Raw genomic sequence first — 18,686 nt, forward strand, 5'->3', positions numbered from 1 at the left:
CTTTCCACAGTCCAGAGCAGGTCTGAGGATAAATCACTGACTAGTAGAACCATCGCTTCAGGAACAAGTGACAAATGCATTAATCTAAATCTAGAATAGTAATAGTACACTGGAAAATAAATGAATACTGAGTATTACTCATAATAATAATGGATTGCATTTATAAAGCGCTTTTCGAGGCCCTCAAAGCGCTTTACAATGCCACTATTCATTCACTCTCACATCCACACACTGGTGGAGGCAGCTACAGGTGTAGCCACAGCTGCCCTGGGGCAGACTGGCAGAGGCGAGGCTGCCATATCGCACCATCGGCCCCTCTGGCCATCACCAGTAGGCGGTAGGTGAAGTATCTTGCCCAAGGACACAACGACCAGGACAGAAAGAGCTGGGGATGGGTTGATGTTTGGTTTTCTTGTCATTTGGAGTTCTTATTAGATCGTTTAGTTTCTGTTTAGTTTCTGGATCGTAGGTTCTTAGTGATCATAGTTCTCCCTCCCTCTGAGTCTAATCTTCTCTTGTGGTTAGTCAGTCTCTCTCTGTGTTTCTTCCTGTCTCCCCAGTCGCTGCGTCAGTTTGTGTCTGTGTGTTTCCTGTTTTATTTTGATAGTCCCGTGTCCTGTGTTTAGTGCATTCAGGTTTGATTCCTGTGTCGTTGTATCAGATTAGTTCCAGCTGTGTTTCCCTCATTACTCTCTTGTATATTTAAGCCTTGTGATGTCTTTTGCCCTTTGTGGCATCGTACTGCCTCATGTGTGTAAGTCTCCTTGTGTTTGGTAAATGGACTCATTCTTATATAGCGCTTTTCTACTCCCCTGGAGTCCTCAAAGTGCTGTATACAGCATGTCTCATTCACTCATACAAGCACTGCTAAACACAAGTGCAAACTAAACTACATTCACACACATTCATACTCCGATGATCGGAGGGCAACTCGGGGTGAGTATCTTGCCCAAGGATAATAGGCATGCAGTCTGGGGAAGCCAAGAATCGAATCACCAACCTTCCGATCAGTAGCTGCTCCACCACCTGAGCCACAGCCACACTGTTTCAGTTTTAGTTCCACGTTTTCTCATTTCCTAGTGGTTTAGTTCTTGTTTCTCAGTGTTCTGTTCCTAGTTTTCATGTTCAGGGTTTCAGTTTGTTTTTTGTGAGTTAATGTTCTTGGACAATCCTCCCATCAATGAAGCTGCAGCCTTAAGTTTGCCTTTGGTGTTTGAATCCTGCATTTAGGTCCACTTCCTGCCTGCTACAGTCTCACATGACAGTTATTTGTGTTTATGTCGGCTTTTGATTTCCAGTTTTAAAAAAAATGACCTTTTTAGGAAAAACAAAAACATTTTCAGATTTCTGAACGATGATCAGGAAGTGATTCATTTCACAAATGTTGTTTTCTAAATGAAGTAGACAAAAAGTACAGATACAGAAACCCTGGACAGACACAGGTGACAGTGATCATCTCTGCTGTGGGTTCAACTTCAGCATGTACAGATGAGAGAAACCATACCACTGTATTTTGTATTTTTGCACAATGAAGCTGCTTTCCTTTCTCGTTGTATTTTCTTGAGCTGTGCTAAAGATGGCGCCGCTGTGATTGCAGCCATTCCCCAGCTCTCTGTGAATGGGACTCATGACCATTGATCAGTGGTTGTTGATCAATGGTGATGGATCAATGGAATTTGCATAATTAAGATTAAGGAACTGACCTCACAGCTCATTGTTCCTTCAGTGTGCTGGTTTCAGTCATTATGCAAATGTCCTGTTTATAAGATTGAGACCTGCAGTCAGCTGAGACTGAAGAAGCCACTTGGATGATGATGAAACGTTTCTCCCACAAAACGCTACGAACAGAATCAACTTTTGGAGATTTACTTACCTGGATGATTGAGATGCATCAAGACATTTAAACTGGTTATTTATGGTTGGTTTACACAGCTTGTGTAGGTTTGTGTATGTATGTTTAGCTCTATATATGTGTGTGTGTGTGTGTGTGTGTGTGTGTGTGTGTGTGTGTGTGTGTGTGTGTGTGTGTGTGTGTGTGTGTGTGTGTGAATTGTGTTGTTTACATTGTTGGGATTTACATTGCTGTGCTTGAGATTCACCATTTACCGAAACCAAATTCCTTGCATGTGTCTGTGCATATACATGGCCAATAAACGCAATTCTGATTCTGATAATATAAATATAACTAAACACCTGTCTAAGAAGCAACATTCATGAAATATGTGTAAGAAAAACATCTAGCAAAAATATCTGAGAGAAACATAGAATGATGGATGAAGATTAAAAGTCACTAACAGGTCTGCTACCATCAGGCTGTGATCTGCACATCTGATCATGAAGAGACAGTTTTAAAGAAACTGCAGTGAAGAGAGAGGAAGATTCATTTATGTGAGAAATCTCTCCTTTACGAAGTGAATTAAAGCTTCTGTTTTTATGCAAAAGACATTTTATTAACTGAGTGAAACAAACCAGAGAAGTTTAACAGTGTGTGGCTCCCTCTAGTGGATGCTGTGGAGTATTCTGTTGTCTTTGCTCCAAAGGTTTTTGTACAGAGTTTTGCTGTTTCCTGTCACTGTGGGCTGCAGAGCACAGTAGTACACAGCAGAGTCAGACAGCTGAAGCTTCTGGATCTTCAGAGGAACTGATCTGTTGCTGGAATCCAGTGTGGAGGAAAATCTCTCCTTGAACTCGGCTGCTGTGTTTCCATCATCCCCACTAACACGACTCAGGATGAATTTGGGGCTGTTGTTTCCGTCCTGTTTGTACCAGAAGAGATTATTACCTGATGGAAAGCTGGTGTTATACTGACAGCCAAGTGTCACTGTGCCTCCTGCAGCAGCAGTCTCTTCTCCTTTTGCTTGCAGCACGTTGTCTTTTTGTGCTCTGCATTCTGTAAAACACCAACAAACAGTATCAGTGTGCTGTTAAAGAATCACGTCAATGTTGATATCAAAGAAACAGAGTTGTGTTCATACCGAGGCACATAGCAGCCAGCAGCACTGAGATGAACAGAGGCGTCATATCTGCAGTGTAGAGTAACTGTGAGCTACAGCAAGTATAAAGAAGCTGTGATCTCTCTGTTTAGTCTTCATCAACACTAAGTTGGTGGATTAGAAGGAGGAGCCTGATCACAGTGACAGGACTCATTCACAGCCCTGTGTTATTCCCCCTGCTGACAGCTTCACACTCAGCACGTCTTTCTGCTGCTTTCAGTGGAGATCTTGTCTTGGATGTAGGTTTGTAGGTTCTCAGTCATCCAGGTGGTGGTAGTCTTAGGAGCTTGAAAGGACGGCGGCTGGACTTCATTATATTATCTGAAGGCGTCTCAAAGCTCATCCAAGAAGCTTCTTCAGTTCTAAATCCAAATGGTGGAGAGTCCCAGGGACTTAAAGCCCAGTGAGAGTTGCCCTTTAAGAAGGTCATTGATCCATGATTAATAATGTTTCTCATCATGAGCCAAGGTGTGAATCATCACCACCAGAGGTTCCAGTGAAACCATTCTGAGACCTCGTCCTATCATCTGATCTATTGAGATCACCTGACACAAGATGTGCGTGGGGGTGAGGCGTCTGAGAAGGATCTCACACTACACTGTAGGTAGCAGACGGTTGGCGCCCGCCCTCTATTTAAAGGGGGTCATTCACAGTGGACACAGATGCTTCTTTCCCTCCTCTTTCAAACCATCTGTCTTCTCTGCCCAGAATATGAACACTGGCATCCTCAAGAGTGATTTGACCTTTGACCTTTAGGTGCAGATGTATACCTGAGTCTTGTCCTGTTCTATGTTGTGTCATGCATTTATGGAGTGGCTGTTTGTTTTCTCCAGTGTAGAGGTGTGAGCACTCCTCACTCCACTGCACAGCATGCACTCCATTGTCTCTCTGCTGGACAGTCTAACAGATAGACTTTGCCCAATGTGTCCACATGTGTACAATCTAACATAGATATTATTGGGTGACCGTGGCTCAGGGGGTTGGGAATCGCATCTGTAGCCGGAAGGTCGCCGGTACGATCCCCGGGCTCTCTGTCCTGGTCGTTGTGTCCTTGGGCAAGACACTTTACCCTACCGCCTACTGGTGTTGGCCAGAGGGGCCGATGGCGCGATACGGCAGCCTCGCCTCTATCGGTCTGCCCCAGGGCACACACCAACAAACATCAAAGGTGACATAAAACAGGCCTGATGATAGTTAAAACTCATTTGATCCAAAAGTAAAAAATTGAGTTTGAAGACGCGATTTAAAAGAAGTACAGACTCAGAAGTGCGAACAGAAGCAGGGAGACTATTCCAGAGTGTAGGTGCTGCAATTGCAAAGGCCCGATCACCTCTGGACTTCAGCCGGGGTCTAGGTTGCTTCTAAGAGCATCTGGCAAGAGGATCTTAGTGCCCTCCTGGGGTCATACAGGTGGAGGAGTTCAGTCAGCTAACTGGTGCCAAATTGTTTTAAATTTTAAAAGTAAGCAAAGAATTTTAAAATCTATACGGTGTTTGACAGGGAGCCAGTGCAAATTAGCCAGAAGTGGGGTGATATGATCATACTTTCTGGTACCTGTTAGAAAGCGTGCAGCAGCATTTTGAAGTACCTGCAAGCGGTAGAGGGAGGATTGTTGGAGGCCCAGACACAGAGAGTTACAGTAGTTCTGTCTACAGGTGATAAATGCATGAATGAGTTTTTCAAGTACTTTTAAAGGAATATAGGGCTTCGCCTTTGATATCAAACACAACTGATAAAAGCTTGTTTTTACCACTGAGAACACTGGCTTCTCCAATTTCAGAGAGCTATCCAAAAAGACTCCAAGGTTTCTTACCGTGTGAGAGAGAAGCTGGCAAGAGGACCAAGGGTGTCTGTTCACTGACCCAGAGCGGTATGACTGTCAGAGACAATTACTTCAGTTTTATTTTCATTCAAAGTGAGAAAGTTTTGTTATAAACAAACGTTAACATCATGAAGACAGCTGAACAAAGGTTGTAGTGGGTCAGAGACATCCAAGTTCAGGGGGAAGTAAATTTGGATGTGGTCGGCATAGCAGTGGAAGGAGATGTTATATTTGTTGAAAGTAGAGCCCAAAGGCAGCATGTACAGGCAGAACAAAGTAGGACCAAGAACAGACCCCTGCACTCCACAGTGGACAGGGGCAGAAGAAGAAAAGTACTGGCCCATAGCAAGTCCTCTCTGAAAGAGATGATTTAAACCAAGATAGTACTGTGCCTTTGAAACCAACAACAAGCTCCAGCCTCGATAATAAAATGTGGTGATCAACCGTATCGAATGCAGAGGTCAAATCAAGTAAAACCAAAACCACAGAGCAGCCTGAGTCGCCAGTTAAAAGTTAAAAGTAAATCATTAAAAACTCTTACTAAAGCTGTTTCTGTGCCATGGCGAGGTTTAAAACCAGACTGGAACTTTTCACCAATATAGCGTCTAAGAAGGACTGAAGTTGCTTAAGAACTACTTTTTCCAAAATTTTTGACATGAAAGGGAATTTGGGAATTGGCCTGTAACTGGAGAGAGATTTTTCTTCTTAATAACAGGTTGTACAACAGCATGTTTCAAGGCAATCGGCACACAGCCTGATGACGGTGATGCGTTCAGCAATGGTAGAATATCAGGCCCAATGGTGTTCAAAGCTTCCTTGAAGAATATCATGCAGGGAATTAGAAATGATCTCCTTTAAGGTGGAGAAAGACACCGGCTCAAACTGATGAAAACAATCTGAACTTGAGAAGCAGGAACTTGACCAGCCAATGTCGGCAAGTATGGAGGCCTTAGGGCTGAGATTTTATCAGTGAAATACTGTAGGAAGTTATCACAGAGTGCGGGTGAAGCATCTCTATGAGTGATGACATCAGGGTTAATCATAGAGTTATGACTCGAGGCTTGTGACTGATTGTTGTAATTATACCTGACAGGAAGGCAGACTTGGCAGCTTTAACAGTCTTTTGATATTTTGATAAACAATTTTGGAGATTGTCAGAAGAGACCTGAAGTTTGTCCTTTTTCCATTTTCTCTCAGCATGATGGTAGTAGGTAGACGGTAGTTTGGTTCAGCCAGGGTTGACGTAACAGTTTAGTCCTTAGAGGAGCCACGGTATCGAGAACAGAGGAGGAAGCTGAGTTAAACAGATGACTGAGCTCATCAACCGAAAGATCCGCATTACTGTTAGCATCACAAAGGACAGAGTTAGTAAAAGCAGCAGAGAAAGGAGCAGTAGTCTGGGAATTAATCGTGCACCATTGGTGCAACGGACCCACACCGCTCAGCTCCACGTTACACACTGAAACGTTGTTGTTATTCTTTGATTTCTCCTTTGTCTATAACTTCTTGTATTCTGAGTTCTGTTTTTGAATTCTAGTTCTTAGGTTTAGTTCTGTGCCCAGTCTGTTTCCTGTTTTACTTTCATGGTCAGTTATAAAATATGCTAAATGTGAGATATTTGTTTATCAGAAGCTTTTGCTGTTTGACTGTATTCACTAATTTGTTTCTGTCTGAACGTTCCTGCAGGTGGTTTGTGGTTGATGTGGATTTGCTGCTCATGTGAATCCTCCCACAGTGTTTCATTAGCAGCTGTAACCACAGTGACTCTGATAAAACAGGAATTAGCAGAATCCATCTGATATGAAGCTGTGCTTTGAATACCACTTCCCTCCTCTTTGAAGAGTAGTCAGATATCTGTGTTCAGGTTTTTGTACAGCCTCTTCTACACTTTGTATCACTGTGTTTGTAGAGCACAGTAGTAGAGAGCTGTGTCTGCCAGGGTTAGGGCTGCTATGGTCAGATTAGTTATTGTTGGTGATGTTTGGGATCCATGTCGTTTATCAGGAATATATTGACGATCACTCTGTGATCTTGCTCCTCTCCAGAGTATAAACTGAGGAGCCTGAAGGTCAGAATGATGTCTGTACCAATAAAGCCAAACATCACTTGCACTTGTCTCATAGCTACATGTGAGTTTGACAGATTGTCCTTCTGTTTCAGTGACTTCAGGTTGTTGAGGAGTGATTGAGTCTCCAGCTGTTAGTCCTGGAAAAAGAAAGAAGAAAAGTAGTGAAATGCAGTCTGTATATCTGCTTAATGCAGCAGCTTCAACTAAACTTTAATCCCTGTTCTTAAACTCACCTATAATGTGAGATAGAAGCAAAAAGAGGTGCAGCAACATGTCTTTGGAGTTATTAAAGCCAGACAGACAGCACATGAACAATGTTCTTCCACTGCAGCACAATGACCAACAAATAATGTCATTGGATGAGCTCAACTTCAGTGGGTGGGGCCAGTTTAATAGCTGAGCCAATCAAATAGTTCTGTGCTTCCACAGCAGCTCTGTCTCTGTCTCTGATCTTTACTGCTTCATTTCTCTGTTGTCTTTGTCATCAGTCACACAAGAATCAGAGGTTTAACAGTGTGTGGCTCCCTCTAGTGGATGTTGTGGAGTATTCTGTTGTCTTTGCTCCAAAGGTTTTTGTACAGAGTTTTGCTGTTTCCTGTCACTGTGGGCCTCACAGCACAGTAGTACACAGCAGAGTCAGACACTGCAGCAGAGGAGATCTGAAGAGTCATCAGTGTTTGATCATTGTTCATGTTCACAGACAGTCTAATGACTGGATCTGATGTCAGCTGTCCTTTGTCTGAGTGAGAGATCAGGAACTCTGGAGTTTTTCCAGGATATTGTCGATACCAGAAGAAATAATCACCAGGAGCTGCTTGTCTGGAGTATTTATAGGACAGAGTCACAGTGCTTCCTTCTAAACTGGATTTCTGAGTGTCGATTGCTGTGAGCTCCTCACAGATCACACCTGCAGACAGAAAAAACTCAGTTAGAACATGGAAAAGTCCTACTGTCTCACACACAACAGAGAGAGTTATTAAATATGAACTCACCTGTTAACAGGAAGAGAAGCCAGTAAGGAAACAAACAGTGATGTAATGACAGCATGTTGAGGAACATAAAGTTTGTTTTGTGTTGAACTCTGTTGAATGTGGAGGTTTTTCTCTCTTCTATAGTTCAGTAACAGCTCAGCTCCTCCCTGAATCTCTGCTCCTCCTCTCTGCTCTCAGTCACTCCTCCTCCTGTGCTTCACACACTTTATAACCAAAATGATTTAAGGGAGCCGTGTGACACGTCACACAAGCAGAAGTCACATTAACCATGTAGACAGAGTCAGAGAGTCGCTGATACTCACACAGTTAAAAAGTCTGAAACTTGAGACATTTGGAGAAAAATGTGTAAGAAGTCCTGAATTCAAGAAACATCTCAGAATAGTTTGTGTATGTTGGGAAGGATTTTTGTTTACAACTGTTTGTTCAAATGAAGCATCATCTTATTTGATTTGATCTTCAAACACAAACCTGAGAGACGTCATGTCTGTGGACACGACATGCAGGAGTGTTGTGGTGCAGCAGCAGTCCCAGTTACAGCTGACACTTTTGGACACAACATCTGTTTTACTTTGTGGCTGTTTGGTCAGTTTGATGGTTTGTGATCCTACAGGAAATATTTACTTTAAGTTACTTTGCAGTTTATTTCAGTGCTTCACTTGTGTTAGACTACAATGTATATTTGATTGTTTTCATGACCCTTTGGGTGCAGATGTAATCCTTCTTTATTAATAACTGAACATCTGAGCCATTTTTATTATTTTGTCCAGTTTAACAGCTCAGCTGCAGAAGGCTGAACATTATGGGCTGCGATGAAACAAGTTTTCTAATTAGTTTAATTATTGTAATTAATTATTTGATCTTTACTTTAAACAGAACCACACACAAGAACCTGAAGAAGTTAGCAGAACTTAAAGAAATAAGGCAGCTGTAACACAGTGGGGATTCGCTGAAAAGAATATATCAATGGGCCAATAGTTTGACTATAGCAGCACAGGGTTGTGTTTACATGAGACACAGAGACATGAATGTTGCTCAAAAGAACCAGCTTTAGGGGTTAGGGTTTCGGCTTTAGTGAAATAAACCACAGGTTTGACAAACACATGTTAAGGTACTTTACAATTGTAGAGAGAAAACTTACAAAACATGAAAGAAAACTAAAACACATAAAACTACTAAAATAGTGACTTGGCCAAGTGTTACCTTTTGGTTTTCAGTGTTGGGTGCACCCTGACTCCTTAACTGTTACGGAAAACAGATCACTGAAATTCAATGTCCTTTCAAATAAAACTCTCACACTCCTTTCACATGTGGAGAATGTTCTATACAACAGCTTATTATTCAAAGTCCCAAGTAAAACATGTCCAAGGGGTAGAGTCCAAAGATTCCCAGGGTGTGAAAGAAAATAGGGATGAGAAAATGTCAGTCAGTGGTCTCATGTATAACCAGCTGTGTGGGAAAGTGTGAGTGATACAGTCCTACCACACCACAAGGTGCAGCAGATCATCAAGTGGAAAAGAAGAGATTCTCAGTCTCTCTAAGTCCAGGTGGGAAGGCTCGCCATCTAATTCAAAACAATAATAATAATAATAAATTTTATTTGAAAGCGCCTTTCAGAACACTCAAGGAACCTGTACACAGCAGAATAATGAAAGCACAAATTTAAAATAGCAGAGTGGAGAGGTTATGTGGGATAAGCTATTTTGAACAAGTGAGTTTTGAGTTGGGCCTTAAAGAAAGAGAAGGAAGAGATATTTCTTAAATCAGGAGGTCGGGAATTCCAGATTCAAGGAGCAGAGCAGCTGAAGGCCCTGCTCCCCATGGTGGCACGACAGGGAGAGGGGACAGAGAGAAGAGAAGATGATCTGCTAGATCACCAGTAGTGTCATTAGAAGACAAGAAGGGTTACACTGACTGGAGGAAGTATTGCATATGCAACAATTTTTACTCAAAACAATTCAGATTAATTCAGTTTCTCAACAATAAAGTGCAAAACAGACTAAAACTGAGACATACAGTATGTGCTCACCAATCTCAGTGCATCATGGCCAAAGACAATGGTATGGTATCTCTCGGTCTGAATATGCAGGGCTCTAAATAACATAACAGGGCATGTTTTTTACTCTTTCATGACAGTAATACGACGTCCCAATGTGAATACAAATAAGCAAAATTACACTTTAAGTGTTACCTTACTTCTGTAAGCAGATTGAGATGAACTTTCAGGCAGTTGATAATTTGGCAGCAGGAGGTGGGAATTCACAAATTGACAGACAACGCCACCCTGGGAATTTCACCCAGAGAATACTGGATATAAGTAATACTAATTTAATTCAATTTAATTTTATTCATACAGTGCCAAATCACAACAAAAGTCACCTCAAGGCGCTTTATATTGTACAGTAGATACAGAGAAAAACCCAACAATCATATGACCGCCTATGAGCAAGCACTTTGGCGACAGTGGGAAGGAAAAACTCCCTTTTAACAGGAAGAAACCTCCAGCAGAACTAGGCTCAGGGAGGGGCGGGGCCATCTGCTGTAACAGGTTGGAGAGAGAGAAGGAAGACAGGATAAAGACATGCTGTGGAAGAGAGACAGAGATTAATAACAGATATGATTGAATGCAGAGACGTCTGTTAACACATAGTGAGTGAGAAAGGTGACTGGAAAGGAAAAACTCAATGCATCATGGGAATCCCCGGCAGCCTACGTCTATTGCAGCATAACTAAGGGAGGATTCAGGGTCACCTGGTCCAGCCCTAACTATATGCTTTAGCAAAAAGGAAAGTTTGAAGCCTAATCTTGAAAGTAGAGATAGTGTCTGTCTCCTGAATCCAAACTGGAAACTGGTTCCACAGAAGAGGGGCCTGAAAACTGAAGGCTCTGCCTCCGATTCTACTTTTAAATACTCTAGGAACAACAAGTAAGCCTGCAGTGTGAGAGTGAAATGCTCTAATAGGGTGATATGGTACTACAAGGTCATTAAGATAAGATGGGGCCTGATTATTTAAGACCTTGTATGTGAGGAGCAGGATTTTGAATTCTGGATTTAACAGGAAGCTAAAACAGGAGAAATCTGCTCTCTCTTTCTAGTCCCTGTCAGGACTCTTGCTGCAGCGGTTTGGATAAACTGAAGACTTTTCAGCGAGTTTTTTGGACATCCTGATAATAATGAATTACAGTAGTCCAGCCTGGAAGTAATAAATGCATGAACTAGTTTTTCAGCGTCACTCTGTCAAGGGATATTTCTAACTTTAGAGATGTTGCACAAATGGAAGAACACAGTCTTACATATTTGTTTATTATATGCGTTGAAGGACATGTCCTGGTCAAAAATGACTCCAAGGTTCCTCACAGCGTTACTGGAGGCCAAGGTAATGCCATCCAGAGTAAGAATCTGCTTAGATACCATATTTCTAAGATTTTCAGGGCCGAGTACAATAACAATAAGCTCAGTTTGATCTGAGTTAAGAAGCAGAAAGTTAGCGGTCAATCAGTGATGAATAGTAAGATGTTCTGGCTTTGTGGAGGGCTTTCTTATAAATCAGCTCAACTATTTCTCTAGGGTAAATGATGATCCTCTAAATTTGTGACACACCATTTCCTCTCCATCTTACGAGTCATCTGCTTTAGGCTACGTGTTTGAGAATTATACCACGGAGTCAGGTACTTCTGATTTGAGACCTTAGTTTTCACAGGAGCTACAGTATCCAGAGTCGTACGTAGTGAGGAGGTAAAATTATTAACAAGGTAATCGACCTCTGTTGGAGTAGTGTTCAGATAGCTGCTCTGCTCTGTCTTGGTACAGGGCATTGAAGATGATAACAGTGGGTGGATTATATTCTTAAACTTAGTTACAGCGCTTTCAGAAAGACATCTACTGTGATAAACGTCTACTCTCCACTGTTGTGTAATCAATTATTGTAAATGTAAATGTTATCAGGAAATGATCAGACAGGAGAGGGTTTTCAGGAAACACTGTTAAATGTTCAGTTTCTATGCCATATGTTAACACAAGATCTAGAGTGTGATTAAAGTGGTGGGTGGGTCCTTTTACATTTTGAGAGAAGCCAATTGAGTCTAACAACAGATTAAATGCCATGTTGAGGCTGTCGTTTTTAGCATCTACATGGATGTTAAAATCACCCACAATAATTATTTTATCTGAGCTGAGAACTAAATCAGATAAAAAGTCTGAGAAATCAGACAGAAACTCTGTGTAAGGCCCAGGTGGATGATAGATGATAACAAGTAAGACTGGTTTCTGAGTTTCACAGCTGAGGTGGACGAGGCTAAGCATCAGGCTTTCAAATGAATTAAAAGTCTGTCTGGGTCTTTGGTTGATTAATAGGCTGGTGTGAAAAATTGCTGCCACACCGCCCCCTCGGCCTGTGCTTCGAGGTTTCTGAATCAGAATCAGAAAGGGTTTTATTGCCAAATGTTGAGCAGGTTTACAACATTAGGAAATTGCTGCGGTGCTTCCCTAACCCCTAACCCTAACCCTAACCCCAAACATACTGTCATAAATTACGCTAAAATAGACATGAAAATAAAAATAAGAATAAGAATTAAAAGTGCTAAGTAGATAGATATATACATGAGTGCAGGTGGTGATCAGTGCCAAACATGGAATGATGCAGTGAACACAGCGTAGGGTCATGTGTTAGTGGTGGGAACAGTCATAGGGTTATTGTTCATGTGTCCAACAGCAGAGGGGAAGAAACTGTTCTTGTGGCAAGAGGTTCTGGTGCGAATGGACCGGAGCCTCTTGCCTGAGGGGAGCAGGTCAAACAGACTGTGCCCAGGGTGAGAAGGGGCAGCTGAGATCCGAGCTGCACGCCCCAGTGTCCTGGAGGTGTACAGGTCCTGCAGAGATGGGAGTCTGCAGCCAATCACCTTCTCAGCAGAGTGCACAACACGCTGCAGTCTCTGTTTGTCCCTGATAGTGGCTCCAGCGTACCACACGGTGGTAGTTAGAATGACTCAGGGGTGTTGATTCATTTAAACTAACATAATCATCCAGCTGCAGCCAGGTTTCTGTAAGGCAGAGTAAATCGATTTGTTGATCAATTATTAAGTCATGTACTAACAGAGACTTGGAGGAGAGAGACCTAATATTTAATAATCCACATTTCACCGTTTTACTCTTTGGTTCAGATGTGGATACTGTATTGTTCTTTCTTTGTGATGGTTTATGTTTAAGTTGTTTATTGCTGGTTTTTAGTTTGTGTTTTGTCTTTTTGGGAGCTGACACAGTCTCTATGGAGATGGGTTTTTGGGGGGGTAGTAGGAGGAGAGAAGCTGCAGAGAGGTGTGTAAGACTGCAACTCTGCTTCCTGGTCCCAACTCTGGATAGTCATATTTTGGGGGGTTTAATAAATTTGTCCATATTTCTAGAAATGAGAGCTGCTCCATCCAAATTGGGATGGATGCCGTCTCTCCTAACAAGGCCAGGTTTCATCCAGAAGGTTTGCCAATTATCTATGAAGTCCACATCGTTTCTGGGACACCACTCAGACAGCCAGCAATTTAAGGAGAACATGCGGCTCCTGGTCTGATTGGGGAGGGGACCAGAGAAAACTCCCACATTGTTTGGCAAAGTTGCACACCGATTCAATATTGATTTTAGTGACCTCCGATTGGCGTAACCGGGTGTTATTACTGCTGACGTGAATTATGATTTTACTGTATTTACGTTTACCCTTAGCCAGCAGTTTTAAATTTCCTTCAATGTCGCCTGCTCTGGCCCCTGGAAGACAATTGACTATGGTTGCCGGTGTCTCTTGCTTCACATGTCTGAGAACAGAATCACCAATTACCAGAATTTGACCCCCGGCGGGTGTGTGGCCGAGTGGGGACAAACGGTTAGACACATGAATGGGTTGGTGGTGTACCTGGGGCTTCTGCTTAAGACTATGCTTCCTCCTCACCGTCACCCAGCCGCCCTCTTTCCCCAGCTGCTTGGGTTCTTTCGAGGAACAGCTAGCGGGGCCTACGCTATCGTCGGCTGCACCAGCTACAGGGGCCTGGCTAGCTACAGGTGAATGAAGGGTGTGAAGCCGAGTCTCCAATTCAGTAATCCTGGCCTCCAGAGCTGCAAATATGGGGCAATGAGGGTGCCGAAGCACAACAGGTTTAAATTTTGCAGGCAAAACAAAGTAGCTCACAATTGCTATTGCGCCATCCAATGGACACAATTGGAACAGCAGTTTCGTTATTGAAAAATTGCTGCTCATTTTTATACTTTACAAAATCATCTCACGGGCTGGATTAAACCTGTTTGCGGGCCTGTTCTGGCCCACGGGCCGTACGTTTGACACCCCTGCTTTAATGCAAACAGTCATATTTCACCAGAAATTCACAGGGACATATGTGCTGTGCATACTGTCATGGTCCTGGGCCATGTTGGCCCAGTATTCTTAGTTTTCTTGTATGTTTGTATTTTGTTCCCTATTTAGGCCATGTTTCCTGAGTCGCCCTGTTATGTTGTTCCCTGTGTGCTTTCCCTTTGTGACTCTCACCCCCTGTGTGCCCCTCTATGTATTCATGAGCCCTTGTCCCCTTTCGTGTTTTATTCCATGTTTTCCCCAGCCTGTTATGTCTGTGTTCTCCCCGTGCTCTCTCCTCCTGCCTGAACCTCTGTGTACTTCCTGTTTGACTCTGCCCGTCTCCCGTCAGTGTTATGTTCACCCCGCCCTGTCTCGTTATGGTTATCTGTGTCAGCTGTGTTCCCCGTGTGTTCCCACTTTCCTCGTTAACCCTCTGTGTATTTCTGTCTGCGTCTTCCTCTGTTCGGCGTCGCGTTCTCCCTCATGTTGTGTGTTATTCTCCCCGTGGTTCCTGGTACATCTCATGTTTAGTTTTTCCAGTTTAGTTCAGTACTGTTTTGTGTTTCACCTTTAAGCCAGCATTAAAACTGTGATCTTTAAGTTTATCCCCGTGTCTGTGAGTCTGCATCTTGGGTCCTTCTCCTGCCTGCCACACAACGAATCATGACACATACATACTGGCATATTTCACTTATGAATACAGAGACTAGAATATTCTTTTTATCATAGTTATAATAGTAATTTTAATAGATCATATACATTCTGTAGCACTTGTTTTGATTTAAATAATTAATGAAATTTAAGGTGCTTGTAAAGGTTAATGCTGAGTGTAATAATGATATCAAATATTGTATATATGCGGATGATTATTGGTTCATGAGTTCATTTATTGATAACTGATGACCAGGCCTGGTCACATTCAGTACTTTTATTTTTACAGGAGGCTGAGAGTCTTCCATGACTGGCACGGTCCAGAGTCGGGTGACTCCGTGTTTAAGTTTTGATTTTGTTCTTTGCTTTTTTAAACAATATGTTTATTAGTTGGGTTTTTTTTTTCATTTTCACAAACAATTGATAATTACATAACATAATATTGTGTACAGTTCACAGCAATACAAACAAACAAACCAAAAACTAAACACAAAACCAAACACCAGCTCAGATCCTTCTAAAATAAACACACTACAGTACAGCTGTCATGGGCCTGTGTCTGTGAGCCTGGGGTCACCTGTTAGTTTGGGTTAGATGAATATTTATTAGTTTCATTTGTCTTCTGGAGTGCTTATGGTTGGTTGTTGGTGTGAACTGCTCCTGGTCCCTCACTTCCCTGTTTATGAGTTGGAGTGAGTGTGTGTTGCGAGTGTGTGTGTACCATGGTATGTTGGTTTTGCTGCCACACCAGGCCCAGAGAGTCTCCCGCCTTAGAGCAAGCCACACCTGGGATTAATCACTCACCTTTTGCCGATCTGCCTAATCAAGCAGCCCTACTTAAGAGAGCAGTGGAGCAGGAACACAGTTAGTGGTCCAACGCATGTGATTGTGGTTTCTGTTTTCCCCTGTGGAATGATTTAAGTGTTGTTGTCAGATGGTGGATTGGACTGTACTGAATGTGGCGCCTCTAGTTTCTAGGTCAAATGTGAAAATGTGTGGAGGGAGCAGCACACTGTGTCCACAGGCAGCAAGGAGGACAAAACTTCACCACATATCAAGGAGAGGACCCCCGGCCTGGGAATTGGGAACACACTGTGGGTTGTTGGCACTCTTTCATAGTCTTTTTGTAAATAAACACACTTTTTCCATTCAGAACGTTCTGCATTTGTGTCATCCTTCAACCAACCCTGACAACAATACCTGTGGTCCCAGTAGTAATGTGCAGTTTGAATCCTTGTTGCATAATATTACAGACATCAGGTTCGACGTAATTCCACTTGTTGAAGAATTGGTCTGTTTTTGAGTTTAGTACACATGTAAGATATTCCAGTGGCACTAGATCCAACACTACTCTTTGCCAGCCTTTGATAGTTGGTCTTTTTCCTTCATCCGCTGCAGTAGAATATTCTTCCACACATGGGTGAGAAAACAATACAACCTGCTATTATTCTTTGATGTTATACGCCGGCTGTGGAGGCCCAGTATGAGAGACACAGGGTTCTAATTCACAACCCAAAATCTTCTCCATTTCGACGTACTGATCGCCAGACCTAAAGTGTATGAAGTGTGACTGGATTATCACAGCTCGATGTAACAACAGTAAGTCCACTTAGTGGACACTTTGAAAGGGAAGTTTCAATTCCCAACCAGATAGAGAGTGAGTTATTTGTGACCCAGGCATGAATACACCCCATGTGAGTCAATTGATATGTTCCAATATTTGGTAAAGACCCCCTACTGAACCTGGGCGCTGTAGTGTAGCCATCTTAAGTTTGGTATGTGTTTGCTAAAAATAGAAGAGCTTAGCCAGCAATTGAGATCCTTCATCACACTATTTGAAAATATAACTGGAATCATTTGGACAGGATATAACAATCGAGGCAAAATATTCATCTCAACCGAAGCCATATGTCCTAAGTAGGAAACTCCAAATCCGGCTTTACCTTCTCAAACAAGGCAAGGGAAGGGATATATATATATATATATATATATATATATATATATATATATATATATATATATATATATGCATATGCATATGCATATGAAGGCATGCCGGCTCGGACGTCGCCCGGATCAACAAGGTCCGCGTCAGGTGTTGAGGAACCAGGGCACCCTGACGAAAAGTGGGCTACTGGAACAAGAAGGCATCAGTGGGCAAGAGACGAAAACAGGGCGTTGTTGGAATGCTACTACGCAAGTAACCCCGGCGGAAGGGGCTACATGAATAGGATGAGGGACATATGGATTCTTCGATACCCAACATCCCCAATGACGGCGAAACAACTAGTAGCTCAGTGTTCCAACATTCGAAAGAAGGGACTGCTCTCACAGCTAGAGATTGACGAGATACAACACAAATGCTACGGCAAGGAGGAGTCAGGACGCCAGGTCAGGGGGGCGACATCATCACCCCCACCCGAGATTGGGTACATAGCCCCAAGTGAGATAGGAGAAGGATTGTTGAGTGTGAGAGGAACTGACCTGAAAAATAGGATCATGGCCAAGCTTGAAACCTGTATCCCCCGTAGCCGGTTACCAAGATTACGTGAAGTACCCTCAGAAGGTCTGCTAGATGATGTTAATGCAGCACTACGGGCAATACCTACAACCACGATTACCGACACTAACAAGCTGATCTACAATACGGCAGCAGTGATCAGTGAGATGCTTGGCTACAAGTTGAACAGCGACAAGGAGCAGTACCCTCCATGGAGAAGGAGGCTAGAGGGCAAGATCAAAGTAGCACGGAGGGAGGTTAGCCAACTAACGGAGTTGCAGAAAGGTGCGCCAAATAAGGTGCCTAAGAAATACAGCAAGCTGTCCATACCTGAGGCCTTGGAAACTGCCAAGCAAAGACTCACAGCCTTGGCCAGCCGCTTGAGGAGGTACACCAGAGAGATAGAAGGCAGGAGAATAAACCAGCTGTTCTCCACAGAACCAGCAAAGGTGTACTCTCAGTGGCAAGGGAACAATAAGAGAACAGCACCACCAAGGCTGGAGACGGAGCAATACTGGAAGAGCATATGGGAGAAGGATGCAACCCATAACGGCAATGCTCAGTGGCTAGAGGATCTGAGGGCAGACCACAGCGACCTCCCTGAACAGGGTCCAGTAACCATCACAGTGGCAGATATCCAAGAAAGGGTCTCCAGTATGAAGAGTTGGACAGCACCAGGGCCCGACATGGTTCATGCCTACTGGCTGAAGAAGCTGACTGCACTCCACGAGCGTCTGGCAGCACAAATGAACCAGCTGCTAGTTAACGAGAGACACACGGAATGGCTAACTGAAGGCCGGACGGTCCTGATCCCCAAGGACCCCAAGAAGGGACCGGTCCCCTCCAACTACCGACCAATAACCTGCCTCAGTACTACATGGAAGCTCCTGTCAGGCATCATATCGGCTAAGATGAACAGGCACATGGGTCAATACATGAGCGGGACACAGAAAGGAATTGGCAAGAATACCAGAGGCTCAAAACACCAGCTACTGGTAGACAGAACAATCAGCCGAGACTGCAAGACCAGACTGACCAACCTGTGCACTGCCTGGATTGATTACAAGAAGGCCTATGACTCAATGCCCCACAGCTGGATACTGGAATGCCTAGAATTGTACAAGATCAATGGGACCCTAAGAGCCTTCATCAGGAACTCAATGGGGATGTGGTGTACAACACTAGAGGCCAACTCCAAGCCCATAGCACAAGTCACCATCAAGTGCGGGATCTACCAAGGAGATGCTCTGTCCCCACTGCTGTTCTGCATAGGCCTGAACCCCCTCAGTGAGATCATTAACAAGACTGGCTACGGATACCGACTACGGAAC

At 43.3% G+C, this 18,686-nt stretch overlaps 1 gene segment (V, D, J or C); it reads right to left on the reverse strand.

Annotated features, from left to right (window-relative positions):
- Positions 1-2,552: 2,552 nt before the first annotated feature.
- Positions 2,553-3,181, reverse strand: LOC113010349 (T cell receptor alpha variable 18-like; the record flags this gene model as incomplete). The annotated part of the segment is given in 2 exon segments: positions 2,553-2,890; positions 2,976-3,181. Coding segments are annotated over 2 exon segments (384 nt in total), but the record flags the coding sequence as incomplete, so codon positions are not given.
- Between the last annotated feature and the right edge of the window lie 15,505 nt (positions 3,182-18,686).

This window comes from Astatotilapia calliptera, chromosome 18 (assembly GCF_900246225.1).
Source record: "Astatotilapia calliptera chromosome 18, fAstCal1.2, whole genome shotgun sequence".
NCBI lineage: Eukaryota > Metazoa > Chordata > Actinopteri > Cichliformes > Cichlidae > Astatotilapia > Astatotilapia calliptera.